Raw genomic sequence first — 15824 nt, forward strand, 5'->3', positions numbered from 1 at the left:
AACTCATCTTGACCTCAAGCCCATAGACTTGGAATGCTGTCATAGCTAAACATTCAGGCATGTATGATCTTGTAAACCTCTGCTATCTTTGACGACTTTATGTACTTGTAAGAGATATCTATCATACTATATGCATCCATGTGCAGCACTGAAAAGCTTAGTAGCAAATGTGAGGCCAATCTTTTGAATTACATTGCAACTAGTAATAAATTAGCCACCGTAATTGCCTTGTATGCTCTGCAAATTCATGCTTGGTTGAAGAATTTCAGGGAACCATAGTTGATTTATTCATTTGTTCTTTTTATGGGATTATACTCTCCAAACCTCAGCTTAATAATGGTCAGCCACCTCCTTTGATCTTGAAAAATGGAACAATGAAGTGTACAACCTAGGAGTGTGATGGAACATGTGAAGAAGGTAGCATAAACATTATGTCCTGATAGGTTTGTATTTAGGAGATTTTGGGAGTTGTTGGAATGGTGTTCATAGTTTTATGATTGGTGAAAGGCCAAGCAAAATGATTAACTACTTTACTTTTCTTGACAAACTTTTCTATATATGACTTTTTTGAAGTATATGTATGGATTTTCTTTGTTGGAGAAGGATGAGTCTCTTGATTAGAAGTTCGAGGTGGTAGTTAGTACAAGTAGTTCTAGAATAATTAGATGTGTGGGAAATAAGTGATAAATTTATTTTGTTGGCAAGTCACAACTGGTGGGCAGCAAGAGTTAGGAGTTTTGTGGAAGAAGTACGGCTTGATTTTCGTGAGCGTTAAAGTGGTTTAAAACTTTGAAATGGTGTTGGAATATAGGAGTATTAGAAACGAAAAAGAAAATGATATATTAGGTTTTGCAAACCTGAACTGCGATCAATCTAAAAGCTGATAGCACCAACTCCTTGCAGGCATAAATTTTTGTAAGTGATTAAATTTATTTTTTATTGAATCAATAGAGATATATGTTGTATATGAAGTGTTGCAGAAAGGGAGAAATTTTTATAAGGATACACAATAAAATCTCTCCTTGATAAATTCATCCAGCTATAATAGTAACCTCCCCTCAAGATCTCTCTATATGTAAAAACACGTAATACTCTCCAATTTGAAGGATTCAAATAAACTTTTATATAGTTCTCTTGACTCTTCATTTTAGCTAACTTATTTCTCCAAAAATAAGCCTTTAGATTTAATTTTTCCCTCCAAATAGTGTATGATGGCCCCTCAAAATAAAAAAGAACCTACAATTAATTGTTCTTGTAATGAACCTTTAAAACTTATTTTAGAAAAAGCCTCATTGTTTGTCTTGTATTATGGCCCCTCAACATGTCATCAACCTCAACAATTCTTGTAGATCTTGACTATCTATTACCGACCAAATAGTTTCTTCGTTGGGCTCATCTTGTGATATTCTAACATCTCTCCTCCAATTAAGTTTTTTTTGTTTTGCAAAAGGTAAATAAAATAAAGGACATTATATGAATATGCACAATATATTTGTGGCAATAACAAAAATTGTCCTCTTTATTCTTGAGCCATATTTCTTCGGGGTCATATATTGACTCACATATGATTCACATGTTGATTTAGTTAAATTTGTTGACAACTAAGGTAGGCATACATAATTTCTTAGCAGATTAACTCAAAAAATTACAAATTTTTTGCTCAATTTTCCAAATAGACTGTCTTGTTGCGTCAAAGTGCCAAATGGTTTGAATAAATCTCCTCATGTACCTCTTGATTGTTGACATGAAAAATAATAACAAGCATGAGGGAGTTCAAGCACACTTATTCCCATATATTATAAATACATAAATTATACATATTTATGTATATAATAATAATAATAATAATAATAATAATAATAATAAATTCAAGTAATAATAAAAAAATGTTATTTTGAGAAACTTTTTGGGTTCGCCTTTGTCAACGATAACAAGTGGTTTTATTTTTTGCATTAGCCAGTTTGGATCTCCTTACTGGTTTTATCATTGCAGTTTAATTATAATTTTTAAGGATATAAACAATGTAGTAGCATGTAGCAAAATAGTCTATAATTTTGGAGTTTTTGTCTTTTCAAAATACGCTCAAATCTTAATATAAAGATTTTGCTTTGTTGGCAACTTTTCATGTTATATTTCTGGAATGTAGATCCATTTGCTTTTCTTGTAGTAAGTTAGTTTAATGGAAATTTTTTATTGTAGGTTTGCACATCAGATGAAACATGTAGAAATGCAAAAGTTAGTGAACTTTTTGTTTATCAAAACTTCAGCAGGGTCCCAACTGAGAATGTGGAGGCTGGAGATATTTGTGCTGTTTGTGGAATAAATGATGTAGTGGTATGCGGTCTGCACCCACATTTAACCTGAATTTTTATTTTGTCATCTGCATCTGGAGCATTTTCTTTGGAATCATGTGTCGTAATGTAGACTAACATATTTTCATTATCATATTTATGCAGATTGGAGAAACAATAGCCGATAAAAGCTCTGGGAAAGCACTACCAACCATCAAAGTAGAGGAACCAACAGTGAAAATGTCTTTCTCTATCAACACTTCACCCTTTGTTGGCCGGGAGGTATAGTTCTTTCATGATAAATGAAGTTTAATAATTCACATGATACAACTGAAGTTCTTTACAAATATCGGCGTTCATAAATTGCTTTAACGGTGTTATTTATGAAAACTTTCTTCCAATGTATATTTTGACATGCAATACATTACTAGTCACAAAACACCAATATGCAAATTTACTGATGAATCAATGTAAGCAATCGCCATTGTGCTAATTTTATTTCTTGCACTCTTGAGTATATGCTATTCAAGTTCTGACATCAACTAGATCACCTTGTGTTGCTCATATAAAAGATTTTCAATTTTCTTAAGATATTCTATTATTAGGAATTTTATATTATTTGAATTTGAATAGGAGAAACCATAATAATATTTTTTTCTTGATTTTCTTAGATTATTGTTCATTTAGTTCTTTGTTTGGGGGATGCTTGAGAGAGTTTTAAGTGCATTGAATTTTAAATGCAGGATTTTCATGATTCATAGTGTTTTGGTTGAGAGTTAAGTAAATTTAAAGCAATTATTGAAGAGTTTAAACTCGAAAATTAAGTCATTTTTAGCTTATTTTTTATTTTCATGAATCCAACAAATTTGGAACACATTGTGAGGCAAAGTATTGTTCTGTTTGTGACCTCCATTGTGGCCTTTGACCTGTATTGTGATATACGTGAATCCACAATGCTCACTTTTGCCTTTGTCTGTCTTGAGAAGAAAATTTGGTTGCAACCTATGTAACAACCCTGCTGCAATCCCACCTTTTTCTGTGACCCACTTGAAACCTTTGTCTGCTCTTTCGAGTCCCCCTCTACAACCAATAGTCCCTTGACCGATTTACTCAAATTCCTGTCTAATGAGAATTAAGAACTTTTCACTTTAAAACATTCTGAGAAAAACCTAAAATTCATTTACATCAAATCAAACAAAATATTTCAAATGTATTGAGCTTATTTTGCACTACATTTTGAATAAAGTTGAATTCTAAACGCTTTCAATCAAATGGCCCCTTACTGTTATGCAAATTTGATTTCTGTTTGTTGTGTGATTTTATTTTGGCATATCATTAAATTATATCATTGGGGGTAGATTTTTTTTATTATGGGTTTTCAGTAGAAGAGATGAATGTCTGTTTTAATTATTGGTCTATAAATTCCAATTCTTTAATGCAATGGGTGTGAGTTTTATTCATTAGAGCATGGACATACATCAGGAAACATTAGATCTTAATGTTCATCTTTTTGATAACTAGGACATAATAGTTATGCCAATCAACAAAATATTAGCTTAATATAATTTAAGATAACTCAATTGAAATTATATTTCTATATTCGATAAGAGGTATATTTTTAGAAAATTTTTAAATTGGATTAATAATCAATTTTACTTTTGAAAGTTACAATATTTTTAAAGCTTGAAGAGCTGATTGTGCTAAATTAAAACTAGTGGGACATGCTCAATCATTTTGGAAAAATATTTTTGCTAGTTCTACACTAGCTGATATGAAACATAAACTAAAAATAAATATTCGCATGCAATAAATATGGGGATTGTTGATTTCTACATTTTCTCCAAAACCCACAATTAAACAAGACAAAGATAACTGTTAACGAACTTCATATCACTAAAATTGGGTTCAAAATATTTTACTTGCATGAAAAACTCTCAATTGTCGCTCATTTTGCAAACATACTATGCTTTTATGTTTGAAGCACTGAAATCACTTATCGTGGATGCCCGCGTTTTCGGACACCTCACGCAAGAAAAAAAATAGAAGGAATTACCCAAAAGGGCATAGCTGTTGGTTTCACTAAATTAACTACACACAAAATGTTGAAATTTTTAACCATGAGAGAGTTAATTTTCCAAGCCAGATTTAGCAAGAGCTTGCTAGTTGAGATTGAGACGAATTCACGGAATGAATCTCAGCAGAACTTGAAGTAGGGTTTGATGCAGACCGACTCAGCCTTCAACGGATACTTACCAAAACAAGCTCATGACATACCTACCAGCTAGGCTCGAGAGGAACTCACAGTGGGTTAACAAAAGATTTGCCCTCTTGGACCTAGGAAAATCTACTAGCCAAGCACTAGAGAGGATCATTCACCAAGAACATGAGAAACTCGCCTAACACAATGACGAATTTGCTAGGTTGCCTCAACTCTGAGAGTTGCTTGAGTCCAGAACGCTACTAGGTGACCTCCATCAAAAGAACTTTCAACTCTCTCATCAGGATCGATTACTAGCTTTATTCCAAGTTCTCAGTTAGGTTATGGGCCTTAGGTACTTTATTTTATATTTCTTTATATATAAAAGCTCATTATGTAGCATTTTTTTGTAGCATTAAAAACTTTCGTCTTCGCTTTTGACTAGTCGTGTGGGGAGTCAAGGTTACATAGGCTTATGCACTCTAGCCTAAAATTTCTATTCATTGAGCATGACACTAAATAGGACGCCATGGAGAAACAGGATTCATGTAGCCGACCCCACGTAGTGGGATTAAGACTTTGTTGTTGTTGTTGTATTGAGCTTGATAGTAAATTTCTCTTTCCTATTATAGTTTTCTTCTTAGCTCATTTCTTTTCTTTCCCCATCTATTTTATGTAGGGTTTTAGCATAAATCATGAATAGACAAATCAAATTTCAGCTTCTAAAAGTTGCAGTGAGCGTGGATTTATACCACAAACTAGAAGACATGCACATAGATCTATAGAAAGTGCTAATAGAGAAACTCTTGGTAGAGAAAATTGAATATGGAAACCAAGAATTTGTCATCACAAGAAAGCTATTAGAAATATAATAAATGCTTGACAAAATAATTAAAGGGATTCTGGACCAGATTCAAAGAGTTGCACCCATAGTGCAGTTGCCTAAAGAATCTACCAACTTGATGGATAGAAGGAAAAACTCTAGGGTGAGAGCTCTATTGTACTTTGATAAATCATACTATCCAGATTCCAAAGATGTGGAGTCGTACCTTTAACCTTGCCTGCCATTAGGGCAAATCGTCCTCTATTTACAAATGCTGTTTATCGGGGGAGATTGTTGTAGCTATGTTACGTGGAAATTTTGATGTCCTTACTTAGACTCCTATAGAGGTTGAACCAACTTGGTTGACCAAGTTTCAAATCCATCATATCATTGCTTGAAATTAAAGACACCATAAAGTACCTTCAAAGAGTCATTATTTAAGTGATTTTCTTGTCTACTACTCAGAGTGATTATATTGTTCGTTGAGTTTAAGAGAATGTTTATTACTTATTTTGTTTGTGCATAACACTTCTAAAAAAATTTGTAGGCTTTACTAAAGATATAATAGTAGCCTGGCTAGTTAGTTAGTAATTTTCTTATGAGCATTTAAAGAGAGATGCTGGAAGTAAAAAATCTAGAATTGATTGTGGCTCAACCCACTCTAACTCACAGTTTATATGAATGGTCTTTTCTCACTATGCTTGGCTTGCAACCACTAAGAATATTGGCCAAATCACTTCTATGTGCTAATAATTGCGCAGACATTGAAGAATAAAATAATCAGAATCAAATATTGCTTTCAAGTCCGCAGAGAGGACTTGACCTAGTAGAGAACATGAGGTAATTTTCAAGTGAATAACATAGTCGACCCAAGTTTTCTAGTTCAGGGGAGCCTAATTGATCTTGCCCCTGAACAATAGCTTATCGCCCCTTGCAACCTCATCACCAACAATGGTAGAGCTAACATGATTGGTGCGATGAAGAAAGGGGGAAATCACCTTTACTACCACCTACTCATCAATTTTCTACCACCACTTTGCTATGAGCATCAGTGCATGAGCTTTTTGAAGCCATTCAAAGTAAAGTTTACTTCAGATGCCCAGCACCCATAGACATGACCAAGCATTGTGCTTTCCATAGAGATCATAATTGTGATATGGAGGGTTGTTGCCACCTTAGGATCCTTGTTAAAGAATAGATCAAGGTAAAAAAGTTAAAAGAATTCATCTTTGTTGACTTGAGCCGAAGGCCTAGTAAAGAGCTAATGGAGAAGACAAAGTGTACCCAATCCTGCTTAGGTAATCCGCATAGGTGGGGTCATGCATGCAATTTTAAGGATTAGGGAAATTGGTCATCAAGCTAGTCTCGAGAAACTTATATTTAGAGAGGTGGCCTCAACGGCCACAATGTGATTTCTAGCTTGCCAAAGTCACCCTCATTACTCTTTGAAGTCAACAAGTCACTAAATGGAAATTCATACAATAATATCACCGTGGTTTCAATTTTAATTGCCAATTACCAGATTGATTACATATTAATTGGAATCGGGAGATTTGTCAATATAATCTTCAAAAGTGTCTTTGAAATAATGAACTTAGAAGGAACCCACCTATCCTAAATTATAAGCCATTTGTATGGGTTCTCTGGAGGAAGAAGAGACTGAAAATGATTATTAGATGATAATGAGGGTCACTACAAGTTTCTGATTAAATGGAAAGTATTGTCAGATTATGATGCCTATCAAATACTCGCTGCTTTGATTTGGAAAGTATTGTCAGACCTGATCTAGCAATAGTTTTTTCCGCAAGTGTCTTTTTGGAAGGAGAGTATTGTTTTTATGGCGCCTATGGGCAATTTAATTTTTATTAGTCCAAGGGCAATTTATTCTTTATTAATCTTAGGGAAATTAATTAATCATTTGTCATTTATCTTTTATTATTGTTTAGTATAAAGAAGGCTAATATGTTTAGTTTTAGGGTTATGCATGAGATTACTGTCTCGAGTCTTAAGAGTTGGGTTTGGGAGAAATTTCTTACTTCTTGAATTATATGATTTGGGAGAGATCACAAACCTTTCGAATTGTTGGTGGTTATCTTATATATTCGTGTTGATTCATTTAATTTTCTTTCAATAAACTATTCGTTTGCTCTAATATTTTGCGAAAAAATCTTCTTGATTCCTATCAAATACTCGCTGCTTTGGTGTGCGGACCAAAATTGAATCTTCGAATAAGTAGATCATCTGAATGAAGTTCTCCTTAGTAGTTGACACTTTGGTTAGCTTGGAATATATGCAGTCCTAGAACCTCTTCGCACACTTCTTCAATGAACTTACCATCGCAAGGAGAAGGGGAGTCAACTACGAAGTAGTAGAGAAATGGTAGAGTGAGAATTTGAGGATGTAAATAGATTCAAGCATGAAAAGTGACTAAGATAAATTTCGAAGATTATAATTAGGGAAGAAAAATTATACCCTTAGTCAGGGACATTATAAGAATTATGGTATTTGAAAAGTCAATTATTTAGTTGACATTTTACAAAATGATTACCGTAATTACTTTACAAACAAAAAATGTGGATAATTGCAAACCCTTGTTTAAAATTTTGCAATCTGAGGTGCCTTGAGGTCCACCTCAGCGCAATTATGAAGAAAAACACTTTGAGGCGTATGCCTCGAGCAACTCAGGCGTGGCGTGCAACTCATATTGTTGAGGCGTGTGCTTATCACTCTTAGGTTTTTTTCCTAAAATATTAGATGGTTTGAATATGAATTGAAGCCGTATTATTTTGTTCAAGAACTCCCCTCTCCTTAGTCAAGCTTCTCAGCACTGTTGCCTACTGGTTTTGCTACTTGCACCACCAGCATTTTCGCCACTTGTTTGGCTGGCATCATCAATGTCGCTACTTCCGTTGCCAACTTCACCACTGCTAATTGTTGCTTCCACAATGCCTGTTTCTTTTGTTATAGCCACCTATTGCGCTTATTGTAGCCATCATCGTTTTCTGCTCATGCTAACACCAAGAATTCCTGTTATCGCTACCGTCGCTTGTTGCTTCTATTTTTGATTATTTATTATGTCTATATTTAGATCTATGAATATTTTAATATTGATTTGATAATAAGAGTGAGAGAAGTCTACTATGTTAAACTCATCTTATATCTTACTTTGATATTTTATATTATTTTATTTGATGTTTCATGTTAGTTTTGATGATTTCATCAGTTGATGTTTACATTATATTTTTACCTATGCAAATTATTATATCATATTTTGCAACTTGCACAATTTCTTATTTCATATAAATGCAGTTTATCATGTTTTATCATACTAGAATGTTAATGTTTCTTATATATATATATATATATATATAAGACAATCTTAAATCCTTCAATCTTATGGCGGGGTTGTCGTCATCGCTCACGCTCTGCTAGGGTTTCGTCTCTATGGCGAACCCTGGTTTCCACTTCACTGCATTTCTCTTCATCGCGCCCGTCCTTCTCATCGTTTTTGTCGCTTTCGTCTTTGTCTTCATCCTGAAGCGACTGCTCACGATTCATCGTCTCGAGGTTGAAAGGTTCGTCGGGCTCGACCTCTGCGGCATCTCGTGCTCGCAGGAAAAGGGCTTGCATACGACCTGCATCTTCTTCGTGCGTCATTTTGGTAGTCCTCTGCTCGACGTTTGTTCCTTCCTTCACGCGCTAAGTGCTCTGCAGCGCTAATTCTGCTTAGGCGCTTTTTTCTTCATGCGCTAGGTTCTCTGCAGTGCTTGTTTGAAGCAGGATAATGTCCTTAAGGCTTTCCTATGCCGCCGCCTCGCAGGTGATAATCCCGCCAAACCCGCCGATGCTACAGTGGTTCACAAACGCAGCTTCCTTTTTCACCTTGCAGATAGTCCAATGTTCCTGCAGATGTACCATGATTCTGTTGCGGGACATGAAGATTGCAATCTCATAAAAAAAGTAGAGAAAAAAGCGGATAAACCAGCACTATTCTTCTCTGACATTGAAATTTCAATTCGTGCAGGAAAATACAAATTTTACTAGTTGAAAAGTTCCAATTAGGTTGCGCTAAGATGGAAATTATCAGGAAGGTTTTTGAAGATTTCAAACTATTTGAGGCTTGACAGGTGGGTCTTTTTGACGGAAGACATGTTATGATACAGCTGAGCTTCATATACATGGATTTTCTCAAAGAAATTCATCACAATCGAGGGCAATCATATGAAATTACTCAAATAGACCCCTGATTTTGATCTCAGTCAAGAACCCCCAATTGCGACTACCTGGTTCTCATCACCTGAACTCAAGCTTCAATTTTTTGACCAACCTATCTTGTATGCAATTGGGACTATCATTTAAAAACCTTTGCAGGTAGACACAACTATAGTTCATTTCTCAAGCCCTTCTATTGTAAGGATTTTGATTGAAAGAGATATGACACAACCAGATGTAGAAGAAGTCTGGTTTGGCTCTGCTCACAATGATTATTGGCATTATTGGCAACAATGATTATTGGCAAAAAATCATTATGGAACAAAAACCTCACTACTGCAAGCACTGCAAGATGTTCGGACACCTACAAGAGAAATGTTTCAGATTACACTCACAGTTGAGAACCAATAATCAAAAGCATGAATATGCCGCTTTCAACAAACCTGATGACAGTCAACCTGAGGAGAGAATTACCACAGCCCCTGGGAACTATTCTCCAGACCATACTATAAGGGATAATGTTCGGACCAAAAGTCAGGATGGCCCCGCAGCTCCTATTCAGAATGCATCGGGTGCAGAGATTCAGACTGAGTCAGGATAGCCCCGCTTATCCTATTTAGGAAGTATAAGGTGCAAATGTGACAATTCACACTTCATATACACTAGATCCTATCGTTGTGACAACGACTGTCTTTTCTTCTATTGTGGTTCTAATATCTAATCAGACCGAGGATCATATGAGCCAGTCTTTAGATGAAAAATGACAGGTTTACACTTCTCGGCGGAAGAAGAAGGCTAGGGGCATACTCCAACTTGAAAACTTAATAGATGATACTTTGGTTACTTCTGATAATGACACGACACTTCAAAATTTGTTATCTGACTCCGCTCCTAAAACTAGAGAAAGAGGTATGAATAAACTGACTTGTCCCTAGCTAGTTGTTTTTTGTATGTTTTAAATTTTTTGAGTCTGTCTGTAATATTTTGTTGGGTGTTGGGTTAGTACTGTACTTGGTATCGTATGAGTAGGGTGCCTCTATTGGGCCCTCTTATACGAACATTATGTATCTTTTCTATTTCAATAAAATCAGCCTTTGGGCTTTTCATGGTGTCGTTTTCTCCCACGCTCGACTCTACAAGGGTTTCGCCTCATGACGAACCCTAAGCGATTTATCGCTTCTGATCTTTTCCTCTCCTTGCTGCGTCGTCTTCTTCGGCGTCGTCTTCTCCTTGCTGCGTCTTCTTCGTCGTTGCCGTTTAGGAAAGTCACCGCAGTCTTTCCTCGTCGCCGCCGTCTGGAAGGTCCGCAGCTCTCCTTTCCTTCGTTGTCGTCGCCTCTCGTCTTTTTCCTCGCCGCTTTTTTTTTCTTCTGCAATCCTTGTGCTCGAGCAGAAACCGGCGTTCGTCGTCGTTGCCTTTCTTCTTCTTCCTCGCCGCGCTTTTTTTCATCCGCAATCCTCGGGTTCGAGCAAAAACCACAGGGTTCCCCTTTCGGATTTCGCTCTACCATCCACTACAATTTTGTTGCTCTTTCGTCGCGCTATCCTTTTCTGGGGATGGCTTCGGACAGATCGTATACTACCGCCCTAGTGGATGTCCACGCTTCAGGTACTCCTAAATCGTGTCATTTCCTTCTTTTGAATTGTCGGAGTACATCGAGAAACTTGGTAGTAAGAACGAGAAGTCTGCTATCTTTTTTACAGAAGCTGAATGTATTCAACTTGCTTCCTCTTGTCGTCTGAGTTTGGTTGGGAAATTACCTTATGGCCATCCCAAAATGGAGCTTGTTCGTAAGAAGTTTGAGCTTATGCATCTTGTTGAGTGAAAAATTGGACTTTTAGATGAAAGACATATTCTTATACAAGTTAATAATGAAGAGGATTACACACGATTATTTGTTAGAAGGGTAATTTGGATTGATAACAAATAGAGCAATAAAAATTTTGAAATGGTCAATGGATTTTGACCCACAGACAGAATCACCAATCATTTCGGTTTGGATTCATCTCTTTTGTCTAAAATTTTACTATTTTACTCAAAGTGTTGTACTCTATTGCCTCAGCGTATGGTAAGTCACGCAAAACGGACATTCCTACCTTTAACCTTTTCTGTCTATCTAAAGTCAAAGTACTTGTTGAAAGAGACATCACTTCAGTCGCTTCACAGAAAATTTGGTTAGGCACACAACACCATGTATATTGGCAAAATATTGTGATTAAGTCTTTCCCTTCATATTGTTCGAACTGCCGTATATTTGACAATTTCAGTTCTCAATGTCACCATCTACACTCCCACCTCAGACTTAAAAAACAAAGTGCTCCACCAGAGGCAGTGATTCCCTCTCCTCCTAATCAGCTCCAATGTATTGACACTATTCATCATGAAAATGATACCCCTGAATATGTCACTATCCTCACAGGCAATATGTCAACCATTCAGCCTCCACACAGTGTTGTAGTTTCCCGATCTTTGGAATCTCTTTTCGTGGGGACGAGGGAGATTTTTCAGACTTTACCAGTCCTAAAAACTATCACTGATGTTACAGGTGACAATATTTTTACTGTTTCTCTACCGCCTCATCAGGTTGAGCACGATGTTAATATTACTCAGGGATTCATGATGTGCAACATCCTACACCTTTCCAACCACCTTTGGACCAGTCCATTGATCGTATGAGTCAATCCTCAGATGAGGAATGACAAGTTTACACATCCAGGAGGAAGAAGAAGAATGGAGACCTACTTGAGCTCAAGAATCTTATGGATGATAGTTTGGTTACTTCATGTAATAGTACGCACCTCACCAATTTGTTAGTCGGCTCTCATCCGAGAACCAGAGACAGAAGGATGACTAAATTGAGATGTCTCTAGTGCTTTGCGTCCGTTGGTGGTTTTGATTTTTTGATCTTATATGTATCTTTTCTTTTTTGAGATTTTGTGTTGTATCGTGTGGGTTGGGCTTTCTTTTAGATCCACTCATATAACCTATTTAGACCTACTCACACACACACAATCATATAGATGTATATGTGTGTACAACTCGTCAGCCTGGCTATCATAATAGATAGGTTTAATTTCGACACGTAATATTAGAATATTTTTTATATTTTATGCATCACAATCAAAACATATGAATATAGCTAAAAAATATCCAGCAATATTTATAACAAATTATAAGACCGTAATAATGAGATGTCACATATCAAAGTTATAAAGGTACAACAATTACTGAAACATGACATGCAAGTAATTAAATAATAGTCTATGTAGTAATAAAACAAGACTAATTACACAAGAAAATTAGTATGCACAAAAATGAAATCTACTATGACCATATCAACAAAATTTAAGTGGTAAGACTGACAAACCTACAACCAGCTAAGAATCTAATACAAATAATAAGAAAGACCCCTAACTAGGAATGATATGTTTATCTCATAATAAACATCAGTTATTTATCTCAAAATAATAAATAAACTCCAAATCTTATAGTGATTCGAATAGAGATGAAAAATTATTAGAATTCAAAATAATTAATCATGCAATTAAACCTTAATTATTTTTTTGGTGTAACCTCATGATAAGATTATTAAAAATAAATATATGCATATATAAATATAATATATTTGCCTAAAAAATGAAAGGAAAACAAAGGCTTATGGAGCTAGCTCGGCCGAGGAAGGAGGTGAGGAAGGCTTACAGGTTTCAGCAAAGGAGGAGAAATATAGAAGCTTTGGTGGTCATTGTTTGCCACGATCTCATCATTGCCTTCCTAGTTAGCTCTAATTACGACTTTATCGTGAGCGTGCACTCATGAAGGCTATCGTTTTGGGTGAAACTGAGGGGGGTGGATGCAGGGAGAGTGTTGTGATGCCCTAATCTTTCATCTTCCCTAAATAATCGAAACTAACGATGGCAAAACGACCAAAGCAGGAAAGGAAAGCTTTAGATGGGGAAAAAAGGAATGTCGCGAATAAGGCAAGCAATGCAAGTGAGATTATGGGAAAAGAAAAAAATAATAAAGTGTAGTTCTTACATATTATCCTCCTAAAAGAATTTAGTCCCAAAATTCTTACTTAAGATTATATTAAACTCAACTAATGGTAATACTACATGTGTAGTAGTCATATACATATTATTACTAATAATAATCACAAACATACTGAGCGACATTCAAAGTGAGTCAAATGACATAAAATTTAATATATGCAAATTTGATAAATAATCATTTATTATATTCAAATTTGTATTGTAAGAATAAATGTGATGCCTTAAAGTCAAATAATACCATTGTCGGTTCCCTTAAAAAATAGAGATAATTCTTGTCACCGTATTATGAGCTTTATGAGATTCTTGTTGAGTGATAACAAATGCTCGAGGATGAATCGCTTGCCTAAGCTACTCCATAGCCTGAGATCTCTTAGTCTGGTATTGCACCATTGAAGCTTGATATGTCGGTGGTCTACTGTTGGGGCTGAAAGCATAATTTACTTGTTTGTCCTTTGTCATTTTGCTTTTGGTGTTGACAATTTTAAATTTATGCCACCCATTCTTTTGCTACTTGATGTTATTCTCCTGATTTAATGTGGGCTAAGTTTAGGCTGGGAAAGGTCAATCCTTGATTTTGTGAGCGGTGTTGTAGCAGTTGAAGCACTTGCCAATAGTTAGGTTGTAAGGTCCAAGGTGTCACTTTTCGTAGTGAGGCAATTAGAATTGGTTTTTCAATTTATCTTTTGGTGCTTCTTTTGTGGTCCTTGTGGCTGAGCACCTGTGTTCTTTCATTTTGTAGCAGTCTTTTCTTTACAATTATTAAGCACTAGCTTTGCATGCATAGCTTGATCCACCGACCATTTTTATGTTGTACACTTGACAACAGACAAACTCCGAATATTTCAGAAAGTAGGTGGTAGATCTTCTGATTCTCGTGTTGGCCAATTGAAGGGATAAATTTGACGATTTTGACCAATTGTTTCTTGTACTTATAAATGGTCTTTGATCCTTTCTCTACTTTTCTCAATTCATTCATAATCTTGGCTCAATCCCCCATAGAGAAGTATTGCTCTAGGAATAATCTTTTGAAATCCACCCAAAATATTGTGACAACAGGTTCAAACATATTGCGACAGTGACTCTCACCAATCATCAGCTCTTTTAGTAGTTGGAATGTAGTGATGTCCACCTTGTGGTCTTTAGAGAACTTGATTCCATGAAATTTTTTCTTAATATCATAAAGCCATGTGTTTGACTCGATCGATCCCACTATGCCATTGAAGGTAAGAGCGTCTTCAGAAATTAATCCATCACTCGATTAATCGCACTCCCGTTGGCCATCACCACTGGTTGGCCAGCTTGAGCCAATAGAAGTGAGGGTACAAGTTGGGCTTCTTGATGTCTCAGTTGAGCTGGTTGCTGCATCTTCTGAAACACTTATGCAATATGAGCTGCAATATTGATTTGTAGTGCTTGGGTAACTTTCCGTGTCACCATCTCCACAAGAGTTGACATATTAAGTGGTGTTGCTCCGGTAGTCTCGAATGTTTGAGCAAGAACAACATGGTGAAGATTAAGGGAACAAAGTCCTCTCGGGATGGGCACTGCTTCTATAGTAGCTCCCTAGACATTTGTTGCCCTAACGACTGCATCACCTCTTTTTTTAGGAGTCATTCTAAACAATTGAAATTTACGAAATCAAGATTGGCTAACACAACAACATATCCCCTATGAAATCCTAAGAAGGCAATGGATATGGAATGCAAAGACAAGGTATGTGGAATGCGAAGACAAGGCACGTGAAATGCAAAAGCAAAGGATATTGAGTGCAAAAAGAAAAGAGATATTGAGTACAAAATACAAGGAAAATTGAATACAAAATATGACTAATACCAGCTCGAACTCTCAACCATCAAAGATTGTTTGCTTTGGCCTAATGACGTCATGATTTTGTCCCATTGGTATAACTTCTAGGGAGGCCATCCATCTTAGGGGTGCTCCCATGTGAGCACGCTTAACTTTGAAGTTTCTATCAAAATTCTATCATTACACCAAAAGGCGTCCTGATATTTAAGAGATCAACTTCAGTCAATATTATGGGTTTTACAATCTTCCCCACTTGAATACTTGACATCTTCGTCAGTTTTGTATCCCAGAATCATTCACCAGATAAATAGAATCCAGAGGTGACCCTACAAATTCAAGTGGTGGGTCCCACCATGTATGATATTGTCTCATCTAAGGTTCAAGAGGTGGCTCCCATGGTGTAACACTTTGTTATATATGTCACTTAGTTCTCTTCTTCTGGCTGT

General features: G+C 36.0%; 1 protein-coding gene across 1 annotated transcript in view; it reads left to right on the forward strand.

The window, feature by feature from the left end:
* Nucleotides 1–15824, forward strand: part of LOC110030004 (GTP-binding protein TypA/BipA homolog) — a 45929-nt gene that overhangs the window by 20196 nt on the left and 9909 nt on the right. Inside the window, 2 exon segments of the mRNA XM_020732535.1 lie at nucleotides 2200–2334; nucleotides 2457–2573. Coding sequence (XP_020588194.1) covers nucleotides 2200–2334; nucleotides 2457–2573 — 252 coding nt within the window.

Source organism: Phalaenopsis equestris, unplaced genomic scaffold (assembly GCF_001263595.1).
Source record: "Phalaenopsis equestris unplaced genomic scaffold, ASM126359v1 Scaffold000628, whole genome shotgun sequence".
NCBI lineage: Eukaryota > Viridiplantae > Streptophyta > Magnoliopsida > Asparagales > Orchidaceae > Phalaenopsis > Phalaenopsis equestris.